This window comes from Crocodylus porosus, unplaced genomic scaffold (genome assembly GCF_001723895.1).
Source record: "Crocodylus porosus isolate Cpor-Errol unplaced genomic scaffold, CroPor_comp1, whole genome shotgun sequence".
Classification (NCBI taxonomy): Eukaryota; Metazoa; Chordata; order Crocodylia; family Crocodylidae; genus Crocodylus; species Crocodylus porosus.
The window spans coordinates 103,415,117-103,437,581 of record NW_017728943.1 but is presented as its reverse complement, the minus strand read 5'-3'; the positions used below and the strand labels follow the sequence as shown (position 1 = coordinate 103,437,581).

The 22,465-nt window shown below is 44.3% G+C and overlaps 1 protein-coding gene across 3 annotated transcripts in view; it reads right to left on the bottom strand.

The window, feature by feature from the left end:
* The window catches only part of WDR27 (WD repeat domain 27), a 252,852-nt gene that overhangs the window by 227,851 nt on the left and 2,536 nt on the right, over positions 1–22,465 (bottom strand). For all 3 annotated transcript variants that reach the window (XR_002103700.1, XM_019549918.1, XM_019549919.1), the window contains exons 2-9: positions 21,519–21,717; positions 21,036–21,177; positions 19,421–19,545; positions 15,517–15,630; positions 6,852–6,903; positions 6,503–6,573; positions 5,214–5,328; positions 3,864–3,996 (exon numbers count right to left, since the gene is read on the bottom strand). Coding sequence is in view for 2 of the 3 variants with exons in the window: in XM_019549918.1 (XP_019405463.1) it covers positions 3,864–3,996; positions 5,214–5,328; positions 6,503–6,573; positions 6,852–6,903; positions 15,517–15,630; positions 19,421–19,545; positions 21,036–21,177; positions 21,519–21,710 (944 nt within the window). In the remaining variant the exon portion in view is untranslated. The remainder of the gene's footprint in view (positions 1–3,863; positions 3,997–5,213; positions 5,329–6,502; positions 6,574–6,851; positions 6,904–15,516; positions 15,631–19,420; positions 19,546–21,035; positions 21,178–21,518; positions 21,718–22,465) is intronic.

Below are 22,465 nucleotides of genomic sequence, written 5' to 3'. Positions count from 1 at the left end.
ACCCCAGCTGACTTCCTGCCCTTTGGGCAGGGGGCTGGACTCGATGATCTCCCGAGGTCCCTTCCAGCCCTAATGTCTATGAAATCTAATTTGGATGTTTTAAGATCCTCGAGGTTTGCTTCTATAACAGTTGTGGCAATTTCCATTCTCATACCCTTATCCCCACCATCTATTTTGCCTTTCTGTTATATTCAATATCCTTCTCAATGAAACCTGAAACAAATTATTCATTTAGATTTTGACTATACCCAGAGTATCCTTAATCTTTACCCTAGCTTCACTACATAGTAGCCATGCTTCTTCTCTTGCTCTCTCAATTTATGCAGCTGAACAATTTGCTTTTAATATTCTTTCCAAGGTCTAACTCAGCACACTTTTAGAAAAACCCATTTTATCACTACTTTTTGCCATAACATACAATGCTTCTACACCACCTTTACCTTTTATTTCCTTGTGCTCCTGAATAGTGCATATCCTTCAGTATTTATGTTCTAGCTGTTATAGTTACATCATCGGTTTCCACAACATGGTTTAAGCTGTCAAAAAGTTCCCTGCTTCTGACTGGATGTAGGATGGTTTTGCCTATCACAGAAATCTCTTCTTTTCCTATTGAAAATGGCTATGTTCTCAGCACTGTTTTGTCAAACCAGTCCTGATAGACCAGTGGGGTGATAAAGGCAGTTGATTCTGTGCAAGCCTCATAGATAGTCTCCTTTACAGCTTGCCAAACTTCCTCAACAAAAGTGTTATAACTTTCAAGCCTAAGCTTGTCAAGTTTCTTTCTAAAATGTGTTTGAAGGGCTTTGCAGTTATCTAGGGGTCTGAAGGCATTTGATGTTGTAGTACACTGTCTTCAGATTGGTCTGGGTTGCTTTTGATGTTTCATCGCAACCCTAATGGATGTGATTGATCTCACTACTAGAAGGATCACCACCAAAAGCTTTATGAACTGAGAATTGACAGCGATTGATGAAACCATCAAATCCATCCCACTGCATCCAGTACGGGAAGCACTTGCCAGTCCAACAACCTCTGAAGAAGTCCACCAGGAGATAAAACAGATGAACAATAAGACATTTGGCCCTGATGGTATACCAGCTGATGTTTTCAAAGCTGGTGGGAAAAATAAGACCAACAAGCTGCACGCAGTTTCTCAAAAGCTGGAACACTGAGGAAATTCCTCCTGACCTAAGAAATGCCAATACTGTCACCATTTTTAAAAAGGGAGATAAGGCCGACTGTCGAAACTATTGAGATATCAACCTCCTCTCCATTGCTGGGAGGATCCTTGCTTGAATTCTGCTCACTCTTACTGAAGAAATCCTTCCTGAATCTCATGTGTAGCTTCAGACCATCAAGAGCATAGTGACTGGTGGGGGGGGCACATGTCCCCCTGACAGGGCTGTCCCCGCTGCCAATGACGCTGGAGGCTTCTGCGGGTGCTTGCTAGCCCTGGCCCTGCCACCAATGCCGGCTTCTGCAGGTGCCCCCCCAGACTCCAGAGGCACCGATTGCCCATGATCAAGAGGCACCATAAACATGATTTTTGTGGTTCAGCAGATCCAGGAAAAATACTAAGAACCACACTGGGAACTGTGTATGGCCTTTACTGATTTAACCAAAACCTTTGACTCTGTTAACTGTGAGGCTCTATGGAAGTTCTTACTGAAGTTTAGCTGCCCAGGAAAATTTACCACCACTCTTTCATGACCAGATGACCGCCTCCATCCTATGCAGTGGCTCCACTACAAAGTCCTTTGTCATTCAAACTGGTGTCAAGCAGGGCTGCATGATCGCACCAATTCTGTTTTCTATTTTTCTTGCAGACATCAAGATGCTCATCTGTGACAGTCTGCCACATGGCACTGGCATCAAGTACAGGTTTTCTCCTGCCTCCATGCCAAAACCAAAGTTACTTTGGCCTTGATTGTGGAACTTCAGTATACCGATGATTGTGCTGTTGTTGCACATACTGAGGAGGACCTGCAAAAGACCCTTAACTGCTTCTCTCAAGCATATCAGTGCTTGGGACTGACCCTTAACAATGGAAAAACAAAGGTGCTTCACCAGCTTTCTCTGGTCCCATCAACCTCCCCCGGCAAAGGTCCTCACTGAAGGACAGGAGCTGGAGAATGTTGAACACTTTGCATAGCTATGCAGCCATCTCTCAAAGAAGGCCAGCATCAAGAAAGAGATCCAGTACAGAATCCAATGTTCCAGCTCTGCCTTTGAAAGACTGAATAATCATGTGTTCAATTATCATAACATCAGGACTCAAACAAAGCTCCTACTATATAAAGCTGTGGTAATCCCAACTCTTCTCTATGGCTGTGAAGCTTCAGTGACCTTCAGTGATCACCTGAAAAGGCTGGAATGCCATTACCAGTGCTACTTCCAAAAAATCCTTGGCATCGAGTGGGAGGATCACTGCACAAAAGCCAATGTCCTCACCAACACTAACACCACCAGTATGGAAGCGTTGATTATTCAACATCAGTTGCGGTGGACAGGACATTATGTGTGCATGTCTGATGTATGTTTACCAAAACAACTGCTATACTCCCAATTCCGCCAAAGTCAAAGGACACACAGGGGCCAGAGGAAATGCTTCAAGGACACCCTCAAGGCAAACATTAAGAAGTGGCACTGACAACACAAATTAGGAAAAACTAGCCCAGGATGCCTTGTGAGAAAAGGTACATCTTTGAGGAAAACCGTCTAACCCTGGGAGGCAGAAAAATGAAGGAAACAAAAAGGAAGGAAACAAGATTGAAAAATCTGCAGTCCAACCCTCCCTTTAACCACCACCTTTGGCATCTTCCAAAGAGTCTATGGCTTTAAGATCAGCCTTCTTAGCCATTAACAAACTCATCTGCAACCCTTTACTTGACCCGTGGGAGTAATCATCCTCGACCACGAGGGCCTGCTTCCACTGCCACCAACAACAACAAGATTTCACATCCAACACCAGCAGATCAAGTTTCTCTGTTTTGTTGTCCAGTCTCCCAATATCTAAATATGTTCGTTCTTTCATACTGCTCATACCCTATTACTTGATTTTAATCTTGCTGGGCACTAAAACAAGGCATGAAAATTATACAAGTCTCTCCCAACATCCTCCTCTCATTACAGTTTAAAACTCTTTTTAATAAGTTATGCCAGCCATGTTTCTAGAAAGTTGTTTCCCCAGATATTCAGGTAAAGTCCACTCTTCAAGAGCTCTCTCAGTAAATGCACTTCAATGATCAAACACCTCCCAAACCTTCCTTATAGCATTGGGCCACGTGTTAATCTTATCTTCTCTCACATTTGCCTTCCTTAGCTAGAAACTGGAAAAATTCCACTGAAGATTACCTGAGCCTTCACTTCTTTTAACTCTTCCCTAGTCTTGAATAGTCATTCTTGATCTGTTCCAAAAGGAATCTTCAGTTCATTTGTCCCAAAACAAAGGATGGATCAGTGGATTCTTCCCTGCTCCCTTCAAGAACATTTTTAAACTTTTATCCTTGCTTCTGAGAGAGAACCCACCATTCTATTTTCTGCTCACAGAACAGTCAATTTTTGTTAAGGAACTCCAAATTATGTGTCTGCCTCTTCTTGGCATTAGTGTGAATCTTTAGTTTTCTCCCTTCTAATCTCTTCCTTTCTGCAAATCTCTTCTCTTGCTGTTCAAAGTTGTATATTATCCTCTGTATATTGTATCTTTATATTGTCCTCATTCAAAATTAGGGATAAGCCACTCAAGTTTTCAACTAACAAATTAATATTACTGTTGTACCACGAGGCTGTAATTGCAGTAAAAGTAATTTGAGAATAAAATGTGGTTTTTAACAAAATATTCAATGACATTTTATAGCACTTACAAGTTTTCTTCTTTGTCTCTTTGTGTTGGTTGGTCATAGTGTTCAATTCTGAGGATGGGCAATGATGTTTCCACTGTTTCTTCCACTCTCATGTCATTTAGGCCAGAAAGTTTAAAATTATTCTGTATCTCACCTAGGGAGGAGAAACACTAACCACCAGTTATCAGAAACTAGTGAAATAGAGAAAAACTATATAAACTGAATCTAGAACTGGAGGCATATCAGAGGCAGCACAATGCATTAGTATAAAGTGAGATTGTGGAGGTAGGCCCTTTGCTTCAGAAGATATTAAGAGCCTTATGAAATGAGGTTTTTTTAGAATGTTGGCTCATTTCCCTCTAAAATGTTGCCACTTGTTATTGCTATTTTAGCAACAATTGATCTCAGACACACAGTCCTGTCAACATCAGAGCAACATTATCGAAACACTGATGTAGGAGGAAAAATACATAGCAAAAAAGAATGATCCTTAAAATTTTAGAAGGGAACAAAGAAACACACCTTCTAAATATACAACTGTATAAACAGACATTGTCCTTGGAGTGGGAACAGCTATGCCAGGGTTGTTGATATACAGTTGATCTACTTTACTGATCAACACAGCTGTTACCTGTTGTCCTTTAAGGTCTGGCCCCTGCCACTCCCAGAGTTTCCCACTGTTTATAGACATGCATCTCAGGAATCTCCCAGCAGGGATACCCCAAGCACACATATCACACTAGTGTATCCTGACCCAGGGCATGTCTCTACAAGCAAAGAAAACTATAGATGACTTCCAGGGGCATACAGGATCAGGCCCCTGAAGCCCCAAGAGTACAGGTCTTGGAGTACAGCTCCAGGCTGCTCATGCTCTCCAGCCATAAGCAAATAGATGTCCACCACAAAAAAGCAGCACATATTATTACTATCAACTGTCATGGCCACAACTCTGGGCATTTGTGATAAGACAAGGAGCATGGGTGTATGTTTGATTGGGCCTTGTGCCCCCATAAAAAAATTTATAGCCGCACAAAGTCATCTTCTGTTTGCAGGCTACAAGGCCCAATTCAGTTCTCTTGAAGCTTTAACAAATATCCCCAGCAAATACAACATTTGATACGCATGTACCACTAAAAGTGTCCTGACAGATAGATGTGTATAATTCTTACCACATCCAAAGAGAGTGGCAGATAAAAATCTGAGGATTAGCATTCAATCGATTATATTTATAAAACTTCCATAGCACGGAAAAGTATGCATTCAGTAATATACAATAGCATCCATTAAAATATTAAAACAGGTCTGAACATCTAAACAGTTACAACTATGCTTAAAACAGTTCAGAAAAACATTGTGAAAGCACTATATTACCCAACTGCTGTAAAGATTTTCCTGTTTTGCTATAGAATCTTTCTATCTCTTTCTTTAAGTTGATATGGACCACACAGCGGTAGTTATGCCCACTGATCAAACTGAAGATCCAAAGCTGAAAGAGAAAGATGAAAACAGTCACAATAACCTCTTCTTTTTTTTGCCAAAGATAATACTTATGCACAGTTCAGAGTTATACTGGGGGACAAATTCTACATTTTAACAAATGTGACTCATATAAATTAATACAACTTAACTGCAAAATTGGCATATTTTCTTGCTTAGACATACCTTTGGAAATTGATTTACTTTTCACTCCCATTTGTAACTTTGAACGCCTTCCATTTTAACTTTCTCAGTTATAAAAGTATTTCAGAAACTTCTGGGAATCTGCAGCAGGATCTTATCAAGTCATATATGTCCATTACAGAATGTATTTTCACAGGGCTTGTCTACATTACAAGACTTCTGCATGGCAGCTGCCAAAGGGAAACTGCCAAAGCACATATGCACTCACATGGCTTCTCACAGCTCCATGTGGCTCCACTACAACAGCTGTGCCGGCAGGATGTATGGTGCATCCTGTAGGCACCAGACACTGAGGGAGGTGTGGCAGCTGGAAAAAGCACAGGTTGGCCTATATCTGCCATCTGTTTACTGCTTGGTGGTAGCAATAACCTTCTGTCGCTCACAGAGCAGACATAGTCCAGCCAGCAGAATAAAGAGGTTCTGCTACCACAGGGGAGCTGAGAGTTTGGACACACTCACAGCTCTGCCAGCAAAACTGTATAGTGTAGACATGATCTTAGTCACCATGAAAGGCTTTCATTGTCTTCACTCTCCACTGAACTGAATAACAGCTAAATAAAACATTTTACTATTATAGCACAATGTTATTTTTTTTAAGTAGTATGTTTAAAGATTAACTAAAATATGGATAGCAAGGACTCCTAGCAAAGTGAAACTACAGTATCCCCTTCATACTTTCAAGTCAGGCTACAAGTCATGAAGACTGTCAAATAAAAAAAAAGACTGCTATTTTCACACAGCCTTCTTTAAAACAAAAACAAATGTACAATTTCTCTGTACATGTACAAGATTTTCCATTTAGTTATAAGGCTCAAGTTGTATTCTATAATAATTCAATTAAAGTTAAAAAACAGTGAAGTGGACTAATTAATCTTTGTAACAATTAAAAAACTCAGCTTACAAAGCATCCTGATACACAGAATACTTTAATACACATTTTGTGTTTGAACTAAATTTTTTACTATATTTGCTTAACTTACCTGCCCATCAGCACATCCAGTAATAATCTGTTTCTTTTCCTCATCAATGAAAAGACTTAACAAAGGAAAGGCTAGATAAAAAACATTTTTGCATTATTTTGCAAATATTATTATACCATACATAAATCATTCTTTGCATCACAATGTATGATCCTGAATGAGCCAGTCATACTTAAGCATGTGCTTAAATGTTTTCTTGAATTAGGGTAAAAAGCAGCTATTTTTATCAACCCCACCTCCTGATCAGTTAAAGAAACTGAACTTAAATAAAATGGGAAAACTCATGTAATATGACTGTCCTTTGAAAATATTATTAAGACATCATTTAAAAGTCATACAAAAGCCTTACCTGTTAATACTGCTGATTGGTATATTAATACTCCAGTACAACAGTTCCATACCTTTGAAAGAAAAATACATTGTTTACATACATAATTCTGAAAAAGAAAAAAAATTAAGGGCTAAATAAAATACTATATGCAAGAGAGTTATGTCAAATGAAAAGGTGCACAATCTCAAGCAGATGCAGATTACAAATCTCCATCAAGTGGTAAATCTAGATAATAGCAGATATTAGAAGAAAGCAGTAACTTAGGAAAGGCTTTCATTCTATATGCACCTTAGGAGAGTATAGGCTCAAGATTCATAGTGAGCAATTCTCCACTTGAAAAGCTAATTAAAGGTATACCCTGCCCACTCCACCCTTCCCACTAGATTTAAACTGATTTAAAGAAAACATTGTATCATTTAAGCTTAAGGTGATTCCTTAGGAACTTAAGCTGCACGCACACAAGAAACTTGAAACTGTTTACAAATCATGAACACTGGGTCCCAAGACAGAACTTTACTACAAACTATGATATTAATTTTCACTTGTAAATCTGTGTATATACATTCAAAATGCTTTTACTATTAGACTAACATCTTGTAGTTCCAGGTACTTAATACCAGTTAATCACAAACAGCCAAATCAAAATGAACTTTTCCTCCCTCCCTCAGCTACTTATACAATTCCCTTTCTGCATCTTTTCCAAAAACTTCAGTCATAGCATCTAAGGGCATCTTTACATGTGCCCGGGGAGAGGGGGGGACTTTAAAGCACCCACAGAGTCTCATGTATTCAGCATCATGTGCTTCAAAATGGCAGTGGGGGCACTTGAACTAAAGCTCGTTCAATGAGCTTTAGTTCAAGTGCCCTGCCACTATTTGAAGTGTGGGAACACTGAACACATGAGATACCAAGGCTGCTGGAGTGCTAATTAGCACGCTCCAGCAGACTTGATCGAGTCTGCTCCAACACACTGTAACTACAGTACGTCAGAGCAGGCGTTCCACACATCTACAGGCACCCGTAAGGACTGAGATTGAGATGGCCAGGGACCCTAGTTTTCTCTATTTAAAAATCTCAAATTCTCTGATAAAATAACTCCCCCTAAATTCAAGTTTTTCTATGATTAAAATGAAATGCCACTAAATGTATGTATATATTTACACACACACACACACACACATATTAGGCCTGTGTGAGTAGGCAGGTATTCAGCTTTGGATCCAGCCGCTTCAGATGTCAGCAATCTGATCTGGAGCTCCAGATCAGTTTGCCACTTTGATCCAATCAAAGCGTCTCCGAAGCTTCGGAGCCGCCTCAGAGATCTGGCCATAGGGTATCATGGGGGATCAATGAAATATCTATAACTTTGTTGTTTTGTCTCTGATTTGGGTGAATCTTGCAGGGGTGGCAGCCTCTGCTGAGGCCATGAAACATACCAAGTTTCAAGAAGATTGGTTCAGGGGCTTGGGGGCAACTGCACCCCAAATTCTTGAAAGCAAACGTCTGTGTTACACCACAGGGGGGCGAAAACTCCAGGGGTGGTGGCCCCCGATCAGGCCACGAAGCAGGCCACGTTTCAAGAAGATAGGGGAACTGCACCTCAAGCTGCTGACAGGCAAAACTCATGACACAGAAGACCCTGTGTGTTTTAAGGCACAGTGGGCTGAAAACTGCAGGGGTGGTGGCCCCTGTTCAGGCCACAAAGCCAGCCAGCTGCGTGTGTGTCTCACTGGGGTAGTCCGTCTTCTGGGGCCCTGCATCTCTGGCTGCTGACAGGCAAAACTCATGATGTAGGTTGGTGCTTGAGTGACTGCATCTGTCTTGGGGCACAGTGGGGTGGAATATAGTGCAGGCCTGAGTGCTGGGCCCTGCCAGGCCACGAAGCATGTCAGCTGTGTGTGCATCTCACTGTGGGAGTCTGTCTTCTGAGGCCCTGCACCTCAAGCTGCTGACAGGCAAAACTTGTGATGTGGGTGGGTGACACTGTGTGTTAAGATGCACCTTTCCTGGCGCTGGGACCTCTACACAACACAGCAGTGTACCCCACTGAGTCCCCCTCCTCTCCTACAGCCTCATGTACAGTCCACCACTTTACATGACAACAGGTACAATAACTTAGCTGGCTCAACACCAGTAGCATCAGCAGCAGCACCACAGGTACCCACACGGAACTGACACAGAGCCTGTCGTTTTATAAAGGAATTGACAGCAAGAAGTAAAGGTGTTGTGTTGTGTTGTGCATATGATATTACTCATGGTGTGTGATGGCTTAAAAAAAGAAGTACTCAAAAAAATGTATCTTTGGAAGCTTTAGGGTTGAAAACCCCTTTGTCAGGCTGAGGAAGTACCTGTAGTTGGTCCTGGATGGAAGGAATAGTAAAGAAGCCAGAGGCTGGCCTGGCCTACACTGCAGGCAATAAAGCCAGTCAGTGAAAATGGAAATGGAGGCGTCAGGTGGGGAGGGACAGGCTGGGGTGTGGGGTAGGGGAGAAAGGGGGATGTAGCACCGCAGGTAAAAGTGCAGAGGTGCCTGGTGTGTCAGATGTCCAGCAGGTCGCAGTGATCGAGGGTTTTGGGGCTGCCAGTGTACATGCTCCCCTTCACCCTCGGGTTGCACAAGCCTGCCATCATGTTGACCATACTGGACTGCAAGGGATCCAGCTGTCTCCCGATGCCCTCCTTCAGACGCCTCACCAGTGCCTGCATGTCTGGTGACAGCAGCCTGCCCCAGCCAGGAACACTGATCCCCTGGAATTTCTCCATTTGGTTCCCCAGTTCCCTCACTAGGGGGATCACCTGGCTGAGAAGAGCATCACCAGAACTAAGGGTCTTGGTGGCCTTGAGGAAGAGCTTGAGGACCACCAAGATCTGGGAAATGGTACCCCACTCAGTTCTGTTAAGGGGGGCCACTGATCCCAATCTCCCCAAGCAAGGCCATCTCATGGATAGCCTTCTGTTGCTCCACCAACCTTTCGGGCATCAGGTATGTGGAGTTCCACCTAGTCTCCACATCCTGCATGATTTTGTGATTTTGTGCTGCGGGATGTTCAGCTCTGCCTGTTTCTCCCACAGCATCTTGCCCCCCTTGATGCTGTGGTGAAAGTAGCCCACCACCTTCCTGCATTTCAAAATCAGCTGACTTGTAGCAGTACTGGTGGCGACACTGTCACTGGCAGCCCTGTCCCTCTCCAAGGCATCCCTCACTATTACGTGCAGCCTGTGTGCCACACAGCAGATGCCAACAAAGTTGGCATCACAGACAGTCTTCACCATATTGGCCCCGTTGTCAGTGACTATGAACCCGCAGGTGAGCTCAGCTAGCCCAAGCCACCCCTGCACCATGTGGTTCATGGCCCCCATGATCTCCCTTGCCGTGTGGGACTCATCCAGCACCTTGGCTTGCAGTAGAGCCCACCGACAGCCTAACTGATCGCACCAGTGCCCTGTGAGGGAGAGGGAGGCGTGATCGCCACCCCAGCGGCTCCAGATGTCGGAGGTGAAGTGCAAGGCTACCTGCGGCCCTGCCTTGCACAGCTCCTCCCTCAAGTACTCCCTGCATGCCTGATACAGGGAGGGCACCACTGCCCTGCTAAAGGTGGTGCGTGCAGGCACTTCGTAAAATGGGGCCAGAAGTGCTACAAACCGCCTGAACCCTGGCCGCTCAACTAGGGAGAAGGGCTGGCTATCCAGAGCAAGCATCTCTCTAATGCTCTGGGCGATCTCACTTGCCTCAGGAATGCGCCCCGCTTTCTGTCCACCCTTCCCCCACTGGTCCAGGGTGGCTTACCTCTGCTTTGCAAGGAAGGGGGCTTTGGAGCAAGTGGGGAACTTCCCTTTTAGCACACTTGCACTGGTGCCAGGCTGAGCAGAAAGAAGGGCAACAGGGTGGTGCCTCCTCAGATGCAGCAGCATCGTCATGATGGAAAAGTGTCTCACATCCTCTTTCATGGCCCATGTGCCTTCAGCAGTGCTGGCAGATGGCAAACCTGGGATCATCTGCCACCTGAAAATGCTCCCACACTACACTACTCCTCTGCTTCTGGGCTGAGGGTGAGGATCCTGCCTTATCCCCCTCCTCAGCAGGCTGAGGCTCAACAGCAGGAAGAGCTGCCTCAGCCGAGCCACTCGCCTCCACAACCTCAGCCTCCTCTGAGGTGCTGCTTTCTGAAGGAGACCTGGGTCTAGGGGAAATTTGAGGGGTGTGGAGCACAAACTCTGATTCCCCCTCAGTCCCCAGAATTGCTTGAGCCAGCGCACTCAGCTCCAGCTCCTCCTCTGGCAGTGGGAGGCTCATGCTGAGAGATGAAATTGGGGTGGAAGAGACAGTGATTTCACTGCTGGTGCCCACTTCTGGACTGAGCGGAGGTGGTGCAGGTGCAGGGACATCAGGTGCAGACACTGCTCCCACCTTCTTGCTTCCACTGGTGGCACTGATGTCATGGCTGCTTGGAAAGAGAATGCATCTGTGTTGGCACGGGGCAGGGGGCTTGCAGCTCTAGCTCTCCCCCTACCCCCTCTCCCTCCCCTGCCAGAAGACCTGGCACCTAGCTTTCCAGCATGCTTCCTAGTGATCTTTCTTGTGCTGCAAAAGGTCTGTGTGTGTGTGTGTCAATCCTTTTGTATTGTGTTTTTTTCCCTGTGTTGCATGCCTGCACTTGACCTTCTCTGATTGTTTGTTTCAGTGTTAAGCGTTATGTAAAAAGTGTGTGCTGTCTGTTTGTCTGTCTTCTTCTCCTATGAATATCTGATTTTTCTTCTTTATATGAGTGTGCGTGTGTGCAATTTGTGTGCCTCCCTGCACAGTGATGGATCACGCTGGAAGGGAAAACACAGCTTTCTTTTTTCAAAGTTTGCAAAAAAAAAGAGTAAATATAAATTCAAATAAATGAATTGCACAGTAATAGTAACTGAATAGCTAAGCTAAGATAAGCTAAATCCTACCCAATCCTTTCTAACAACAAAAAGGACCAAGCAAGTTCAACTACTGAGTAAAGAAAACAAGCTGATATGCTTGAGTCTGACAGTTCCTTTTTCACGCAGTTCCTGAGAGGGAACAAGCTAGGAAAAGGTACAGCACACCACCAAACACAGGCTTTTATGCTGTTTCTAGGTCCCCCACCGGACGCTGTCATTGGAAAGGCAGCCAGAGAGAAATCCTTCTCGCTGGCCACCTACACCTGTCAGTTTGCCCCCCCACTCTCCCTCCCTCCTCTCCTGCCTCTCCCTCTTCTAACTTTCACTTTCAGCGTCTGAAGCATCCGAAGCATTTCCGAAGCACTCTGGAAGCTCCGAATCGCTTCGGACATCTTAAGCCCACGTTTCGCTCGGGGCATGCTGCTTCAGACACCGAAGCGGCCCCAGATCTGAGCCTTGCACAGCTCTAAAATATATATATATAAATAAAATAGTTGAACACAATGTTTTATTAATATATTTACAATCTTAAAGCAATTTGGAAGCCTACTAGTGCCTCAATCATTACAATAAAATAAATTCTAAATACCAATATATTTTGGTGTTTGATTTTGATTTTATCATGGAAAATCAGAGCACCCCCATCCCTTCACTCATCAGGACACAGGTCCAGCTGCCACTGTCCACTCCCCCACCCCCCGCTGCTTTGTGGTGCTGAACAGCCCTGATATGCCACTGCCCTGCCCATGTCACTGCCCTGCACTCCCAACCCTCAATCCCCTGGCCCTGCCAGTGCCCCTCACTCCCAACCTGCAACCCCCCAGCCCTGCTGGTGCCCCTCATTCTTGACCCACAGGCCCCACAGCCACCCCAGTGTGAAGAAGGCGGTGGATGTGTGGGGAAGGGGGGTATGGGTACAAGCAATGTGTGGGGAGGCTAGGGGGGCACAGGTGATGGGGCAGGGGAGTGGGGGAGGCATGTGCCCCCCAGATTTCTGCACCCACAGTGAGGCCTGGGGCTGCAGCCAGGCCCAACCAGCTCCAGCCAGGAGCCACCTCTGTGACCCCGCAGGCAAGACTCGGTGTGGGAGGGAGTGCTGCACCGCCGTGGCTGCCAAGGTGAGGCACGACAGCAGCACACAGTTGTCCCCCTTGCTTCTGCCAGGTGGGCAGAGGGAGCCTCACCTTGGCGGCCATGGCAGCACAGTGCTCCCTTCCAAGTCAGATCCTGCCCACTGGGCTGCGAAGACAGCTCCTACCAGGACCTGGTCCAGCTCAGCTGCAACCGCATGCCCCACTGTGGGGGCAGAAAACTGTGGGACACATGCTCCCCACACCTGTGCCTCCCCTCCCCTCCCCCCCCAATAGGCTTACCTGGACAGAGCTGCAAGAGCTGCTTTCCACTGCTGCCTGGCTGCCACATACACGTGCACATGTGCATACACATACACATAGTGTCCCCTGCATCCAGCTCCCCCAGCCCCAAGCAGCCCCTTGCAGGCTGAAACTCTGCCAGCCTGCAAGGGGAAACCTATATTTTTTTTCCCTTTAAAGGAGAAATCTGTGGGTTTTTTCCCCCCCTCTTTAAAGGAGCAAATGTGTTTTTCCATGTTTTTCCATGGCAAACAGAAGAACCAGATCCCTGGAGATAACTAGACAAGGTTGCTAGTCTTTGGGTGTTAGCTCTTGTTTGTTATGTTCTCTGTCCTCCTGGCCAGAACATACCTTTTTTCAAAATGGGCATTTTACAATGTTGTTTCCAAATGTTTCTTCACCTCTATTCCTGCCCCTTTTCTGCTGAGTGAAAGGGCTAAAGCAGCACAAAGGAGTTTTAAAATCCCCATGTCTGGTTGGGAAAGGGGTTTACTTGTGCAAACCCCAGCAGGAACACCCTCAGAGAGCCATTTTACAATGCGTGATATAAGGGGAGTACCAGAAACCGGCCAGAGTAGGAAGGGTGTGTTGAGACACAGCTGGCATACACAATACTCTAAAAATTCCAGCAGCACTGATGCTCATAAGGCTGAGAAGGACTGCCATCATTTAGCCCTTTCAGATCTCCCAAGAAACGGAAAAGCAAAAATGTGGCTTTGAATGATCTTAGACCATTGATTCTTAAATCAGGGTACCACAGCACCTTGGGTTGCCATGAGATCCTTTTAAGGGTGCCACAGGATACCACGCAATATTAGCACCATTAGGGGTACAAACACCTACATACAATTCACAACATAAACCAAGACTTTTCAAGTAGAAACCCAACGTGTCAAACATATTCTGACCAGCTGTGGTCTTTCTGAGTTACTTGCAACAGAAAAATTGCTCTTTTATTTTTCCAGTCAAAAATGAGTGAAAGCTAAGAGTTGGCATTTCCCAAGGGTCTAATGAGAGGTGCCTGGAATCTAAAAAAGTTGAGAACCACTACCTTAACCTATAACAAGATTCCCAAAAGCAACATTTCATCACAGTGACAGGCAAATGTCATGGTGATAGACACACAGGCGTGTGGACACGCTGGAGCATGGGTGAGTGGGTGCATGGTGCGGATATTGTGACAGCAAATGTGTACTGTGTAATTGCAATGATGTATTTTGTACTGTCAAGTAAGCCATAGCAGCCACAGGACAGGTTGGTAGAGGTATTGAGGGGTGTGCGTTTATATACACATATATACACATATAGATAGATATACACCCACTTACTACAGGAATATATATTTTTGCTATATACGTTCTTCGTTGCTCCTCCTAGCCACAAAACATATACTCTCACCCCTTCTTGACCTACAGTGAGGAAAACACATTTAAAGCAATGAAACTAAACACTAAATACTGTGGTTTTGCCATTCAGAACTCTTGGCAGAGTGGTTATTGCTAGCCACATAGAACACGTAACCATTGCCAACTGAATTGCTTTTCTAATTAAACTGCCATTTTAATTTTCCTTCAGCATCATTTTTATTTTGAACCTTTTATCTAGATCAAGCAATAGATTCACTAGCATTTCATTCAATTTACCAAGTTGCTCTTTATTTTAAAAAAACCTAAAAAACCCTGGTTTGTCATTTTGGGTTTTTTACTGCAGGTTTATTTTTTGACAGTTTGTTCCACAAGACTTGGATTTCACCCCCACCTCCCAACCCCTACAAACTAAGCACTTAGAACTGAGCAAAATAGCAGAATCACCATCAAGAATTACCAGTCCTTCTATTTGTCTTTTCAGGACTAAAAATAAAACCGAAGCATGATTTTTCACCTTTCATGATATACAGCATGGCTCAAATCAGAGAGCAGAACAGAGGTATCACAGAAGATGTAGTCAGGCCAAGGAACTTTGCCCCATAGGAGAAACATGAGGATGAAGCATCCAAATTAAAATTCTCAAGAGACACTGAAACAACTCAGGAACATGCCATTTAATTTCAACTCACTCAAAATAAAACATTCTTGTTCAGTTTAGTGAGGCAAAATGTTTCTTTCACTTAAGATAACCTGTCTCAAAATGAAAATGTTTCACTTTGATTTCCTTGTTAAAAATCAAAACGTTTCAATCAAAATTGAAATGTTCTTGAAGAAAAATTCTGATTTTGTGAAAACTGCATGTTAACCTCAAAAAATCATTATGAAAGACAATTCCCAACCAAGTCTGCTTCAACCCAGCACCTGGTCTCAAAGAAGATTTCTAGCTCAGGTTGCTTAAATATTCTAAAGGAAAAAAAGTCCATATTGTCAATTACATTTGTTAAACGTCAAGTCCTGTAATTTCCTTACCTTAAAGCTCCTGTCTTCAGAGACAGATATAAGCATGTTTTTCTCCCAGGTGCAAAATTCAGCTGCGGTCACTGGAGCCAGGTGGCCTTCCAACTCAGCTAATACAGCCTCATTCTAAGATTAGTTGAGTGGAGGAAGAAAATAGATCAAAATTATAAAGAAAAGTCATTAGTTAAACTTTCTAGTAATTAATAAGCAATACTAAAAATAATGTAGCAGGGTTGGAGTGTTTTGTAGTGGCAGTCCAGGAAACATCTGAGACATTAAGACATTTTGTGATGCCTTTTACTGAACCAACAGTATATGATGAATTGGGACAGGTTTGGAGGTGGCTTAAAGCCAGGGTGGAAAGCAAGGTATAATCTACAATCAGACCCTTTGGTAACACTGCATCTCCCAAACCTGGCCCAACCCACCATATACAGCTGTTCCAATAAAACAGATCATAAAAATCCTAGAGTCTTTAAAATAATGTTAAATTGGACTTCACTATCTTAAAAACATACTTGCTTCAAACCCTTGTCCATATCAATGACTAAATCACTATGCTTACTGGGTTTATCTTCTCTAAATTTAAAAACATGGGGCAGAGGTTAGCAATCTATAGCCCGCAAGCTGGATTCAGCCCACAAAGCATTTGTACCCCATCCACAGCAGCAGATGCCACACTGGGACCACCTCAGGGTCCTTCTGCCTGAGTGATGAGCACCATTTTTCCCAGTGTATTCTTCTGCTGCTCACCAGCATAGTCCCTGCTGATGCTCTAACCCAACCCGCTCTCACCCCTCACAGCTGAATTTCCCCTCAACATAACCACTGGACAGAGGCATCTGTGGAACTTGGTGGCAATGGTAAGCAGAGACTCCAGGAAGACTCAAGAAGGCAAAAGATCAGGGAGCACAGAGGCAGCAGCGAAACACTAGCAGCCCATGGGGGCAGCCAGGTCACAAGCTGCAGTCTGTTGTTCATAAAAGTTTCTGATTCCTGATAGGGGGATAGATAATAATAATTGTGTGACCATAATAATTTTAGAGAAATCTGGGATGGGGGTGGGGGGAGGGCCGGGAGGGAATGCTGCACATATGCACATCCACCATGGCTCCCAAGTGGGAAAGCACAACATGCACATGCACGGACACACACATACACCTCTGAACCCACAACTCGCAGAAAGAGGGCAGAGTGGGACAGCACATGTTTAAACACACACACATATATACACCGCCCCCCTAACCCCAGGGTACAAGGCTGCTGGTAGTGAGCAGCCATCCCGGCTCACCCACGCAGGTGTTGGAGCCCTGGCCCCAGCTCCCTCCTCTGGCCCACCCTGCCAGGGCCAATCCCTGCCCGAGGCAGGACAAGAAGTGTTCAACCCCACTCTGCTACCCTACCTCCAGCCTCTGCTCAGCAGGACCCTGGCTAGGCACTGCAAGAAGCAGGAGCTTCTACATTTGCCTGCAGCAGCCAAATCTGGGACTTTTGCTTCAATTTACATCAATGGCCAGGACACCTGGATGGCCTACAAAATCCAGGATCGCCCCAGACAATCCAGAACATATGGTCACCCTAGGTATAGATAAACATACACTTTAGCCACTTAAAAAGTGGAGGAAGAGCTGCTACTCAGGCATGCAAAGCAACCGTTACAATCTAAATGTTACACCTGTATGAGCCTGAAGTGACACAAGTTGGCTAAATCAACCAAAGTTTGACCACTGCATAAAGCAGTGTTATGGTCAGAAGGGTTTTACTACCATTGTGTCACTACTGTATCATCCAAATGTGGTAACAGCTTGTTTCAGTATCCTTTAAGAGTGATACCACCAAAAATGTTTCAGATGCACTTACAAATCTCCGCTGAATCAAACTTTATCTCACTCTTCCTCTTACTTCCACTGCTTGAAGACTATAACTACTATATTTTGTTTTCCTTTTTTAATTTTTGGTACTAATCCTCCTCTCAATATTGTGCCTCTGTAACAGGGAGCCAGAAGGCCCCTGTTACTTGGAGGAAACTGCAGCAGAGGGAGCTGGCTCAGGGAAAGCTAGCAGCTAGGAAACTAATTACTTACTAGCCAAAACCGACTTACAAAAGCCAGCAGTAGCAGGCACAAAGGACAGAAAGCAAGGCTACCCAGAGCCTAAGAGTTGCAAACAGTAGCTAAGCAGCTGCAAGGGCAAGTAGGCAGGTCCTTAGGGTCAGAATGAACACACCTGTGACGGCTGCAGTCACCAGACTAGAAGAGGGCAGAGCTTAATGAGTATATGAGCTCTGGGCATGAACCTACATGGGCAGTCTAGCCCTAGAGGCTGCAGAGGAAGGAGCTCCAAAGCAGGAAGGGCCAAAAAAGCTCCTAGCTAGCACCGAAGCTAACTTGGGAGAGGCAAACAGAATGCTGTTGCCTTGCAGAGGAATGTGACTCAGGATAAAGGGAAGCCCTGTTGTACAGACACATAGCCAGTTTATGTTCAGACTCAGAGCAGGTTAGTTGGCATTATAGCCAGAGGGCTTATTCCTTATAGATTACCAGTGGTTTTGGACTGGGACTAGAGGTGGTATGGAGGTTCCAGTCGTGCCTGAGGAGCTAGGGGCTCAAGACACGGACTGGACTTGAGCCTTATAGGGTGGCAGTCTGGGGGAGAACTGCAACTGAGCACCACTCAAGCCAGATAGAGCCAGGGGCCCAGATAGCAGAAGCAGGCTCAGTGCCCCTAACAAGACAGAGACAGAGCCAGGAGCCCAGACAGAAACGCAGGGCCCAAAACAGGGTGGAGACAGGGCAGAGGGTAAGAACTGGTGCCCAGAAGCTAGGTCCAGTACAGTGGACCTGGGTTAGAAGGCTCAACTAGAGAAAAGGGGCAGAGGCCAAGAAGGCCGAGGTCCTAACAAGAGAGCAATTGTACTGTAACACCAGTGAGGCAAGGGCATGGTTGCAAGGGAGGTTTGGAGGCTGTGAATAGCCCTTAAGGCTACAAGTACCCTGAGGGGCACAAGCAGGCTGAGTGGTCCCACCAGGCACAAAGTAGGACTAAGACCTGCCGGGACCTGCTGGTTGTCAGAAGAACTGAGGACTTGCTCTAAGACCCTTAGGCAGCCTCCCTTTCCAACATTCAATAGTTACAAGACATGACATGTGAGAAGGGGAGTATACCCTAGAGTTAGGGCAGGGCAAGGGCTGCATGGTCACCAGGGGGCATCATGGTCGTCCCTGGAACCCAAACATTGCCACAGTCTCCACTGAGACTTTTTCAAATGTAATAACTGTTTACAACATATTACCTGTGTTGTTATGTGTCACAAGAGAAGTGCTCTTTAACTCTATAATATTGAGTTCTATGTTGTACTTACAGAAATATTTCAGCCTCCTTGTTTTGTACAGAAAATTCAGCATATCATTGCCAAATACAGAGCATTTACAAAGTACAAAACAATATATTTGTGCTGATAATTTACAAGTAAATCCACTAACTAGATGTAAAATTATTTTAAAACTAAATATTTTAAGTCGAACAACCAAATCAGTAGTTTGAGCAGGAAGCAGAAAGTAGAGCAACAGAGGATAGAAATGTCACTCTGGGAGGGTATAAGGCTGATTTGTGACATGCTGGCCAAAAAGATTGGCCCATGCTTCACTAGATGACAGTTATGTTTACTTGAGTCCCTTAAGCAACATTTCTTGCTTTGACATATCTAAATTTCCACAATATTCAAACTGGAGATAATTACAACATGCCTGTAAGATTTACTGCTATACATACTCTCAATAACCAACTAACTATTCCTGCTCAACAATTATTACGTTTTCAGAAAAATGTGTTGATTTTATTTGAAAGTTAATATTATTTGAAAGTGAATATGTATATAGAATCTTTAACATTGTAACTTCAAAGAAAGACATCTCACCTTTGCATTTAGTATATAGATCCGATTTCCAGCACACACTGCTACTGTCTGATCATCTGGACTAAATCTTACATAAAGCACTATTCCCAAAAGAGTTCCTATAACAATTCCACAAGGTGCTATCCCTAAAATAATTTAAAATTATTATTGTTAATACTGTTTTATAAAAACAAAGCTTCAAACACATTAACGGCATTAAAAAGTAAAGCATTATCTACAAATATTGTAATTGAATAGGTAAGAAGAAATAAGCAAGGACTGCACTGAAGGTAATCTGTGAAATAATATAGGGGGTTCACTGAGAGACCTGCATGTTATACAACCAGGGAGGGAGAGAGAGAGAGAGAGAGAAGGAAAACTGGCTACAGATAATATTGCTCCTTAAGTACTTATGCTTCCAGGCTCCCCAGCTCCACACACTGCTAATTCACCTATTATTATACGTCTCACCTTCTTTCATACTACCCACAACTTAGGGTGCTGACAGACGTGCAGCTGCCCGCTCTAACTCATGGCGCTTCACAGAAAGCTCCATGAGTTAGAGCAAGCCCCCCACCAGACTTCGCTGTTGGGTGGGGGAGGGAAGTTGGAAATCAAGTTCCACTTTGGAGCCAATCCAGGCAGAGCTGCCTGTCCGTAGCCTCTCTCCTCTAGCCCCACCCCTTCAACTCCCAGCTCCAGTGCTGTCTACAGGAAGGAAGGGGAAGAAGGGAAAGGAAGGGAGCTCTGGGCTGGAGTTTGCCCAGCCTTAACTGGAGCAGGGAGGAAGGGAGCCCCCTCCCCAAGGCAGAGGGCTCCAATCCATGCACCCGCACCCCCCTACCCCAGCTTAGGCTGGGCAAACCCCAACCCAGAGCTCCCTTCCTGCAGACAGCTCTGGGGGCAGGATTGGGCTGCATCAGCCCAGCCCCGATCGCATGCAGGGACAAACAGAAGTTAACGAAGGTGCTTCATTTTGAAGCAGCCTTCATTTGAAGCCTTATTATATGAGGGTTAATTTGTCACACAATCAGGCACTTTTAAAGCACTCTGCAGCCATGCACTTCTGTCAGGGCATGGCTGTGGAGTGCTTTCAAGACACTGACTGCACAACAAATGTCACTTCTGTCAGAACCCTCAATGCCCCTTCTTCAAATCTTCTCTGACAACTGAGTCAATACATAAGATTCCGGTCTCCTCACTCTCTCCTCTCTGTTACATTTGATCCTAATCTATATACATGGTATATAATGTGAAAACAATTTAAATGTAAATATTCACTGAAAAATCTTCACAATGTTTACAAATTCAATAGACACAAGGGGTAAAAGATGGCTCTTACACTTCAGAGCAAAAGCAAACATCTAACTTCAGAGGGCCAAGAAGAAACTTACTACAATTTTCTTGCAACTTCCTCAGAAGCTGCTGGTTCTAGCCACTATGGGAGACAGACCTATTTGCTGTGCAGTAACAGTGGACTTGGGGCCAGGAACTAGACAGACCACTGGTCCTATCCACCATGGGAATTCCTATGGGACTGATAAAGAAATAAGGCATCATGAAGACAGTAGAATCCACCCCTAAGTAGTCACATTAAAGTCATGGCACTCTGACCCCCTTTCTAATAAAAATCTACCTTGCAGTGCTTTCTTTGTGCATTCATCCAAGTTCCACACTATTACATAGTCATGGGAAGCAGAGCAGACAAGAAGTGGATTCATTTTACTTCCAAATGATACTGCAGTAATTGAATGATGATGTCCTATCAAGTGTAATGGCTGGCAAACATATATAGGAAATGTTAAACACTTCATTTCAAATGAGAATGAAAATATTATGGCAAAATGAGAGAAAACATACAGCCAATACTTAAATGAACAATTGAGCTTATCTAATTATTCATATGATTTCGTTAGTGTTTAAAATACATCCACTGGAATACATTATAGTTTACTGCCTTGCTTGCCACAGTAACAAAGCCATACATTGTTAACAGTATTCGACTTGCAAAGCTGATATACCCAAACCCAGTACTCTTCCATTATTTCATCCGTTTTAGTTGTCTGTGGATTTGTTTTGTTTTAATTACAGCTAAAGTTTACAAACATTTTGTTTTTACCTGATGCACAGGGTTAATACCAATATTGCAGATGCACAGCTCATTCCCATTCAAAGGAAAAGCACAGTACTGTGAACTGCATGCAAGCTGAACATGACACTCTAGCACTCTGGATCTAAACACTTGCTTTTCAAGAACTATGTCCTGGCTATTTCCTTCTTCAGCAAAACACCGGTCCATAGGGCTTTCCATAATAGAGCTGAAATAAATAGTAAATATTAAAATAATTTAAAATAATAAATAAAAGTAAAAGATAAAAAATGAAATGGAAGAAAAATTAAGATGAATAAACTAAAAATCACGAGCATTTCAGCCACTGGTCAGGGACACAATGCATGAGAATGTCATCACAGTGTCCTCACAAAATTCATTTTCTTGTTTTTCATTTGATCTGTTTCCAGATTATCCAGTACAGACTAGCATCAGGGACCAATTACTAGACATTGTGCTGAAGGCTGAAACTCCAACACGCCTGGAAACCCACATGAAATAAATGGATAGTAAAGGCACTAATTTTTATGAGACAAGGCTCTTCTGGTAAATCTGATATCTTTTATTAGACCAACTAAAAGATATCAGATTTACCAAAAGAACAGTGTTTGCTTATGTACTTAAGCCAACACAGCTACAACCTATACCCCTATTTTTGTATGAAGAAGGCAATAGGCATTTTACAAAACTAAATGCTGGGGCATTCCCTTCTAGCAGGTGCATTCCCCTGCAAAACAGGACATGGTCTGCATGCATCCTAAGGTAGGTAAGAGGCAACATCAAAAAGCTGGGAGACTGTGGTGTCGATGCCCACACGGTCAAATGGGTTGCCAACTGGTTGGAGGGCCGCACCCAGAGGGTGGTAGTGGATGGGTTCTTCTCAACCTGGAAGGACGTGGGCAGTGGGGTTCCGCAGGGCTCGGTCCTCGGGCCCGCACTGTTCAACATCTTCATCA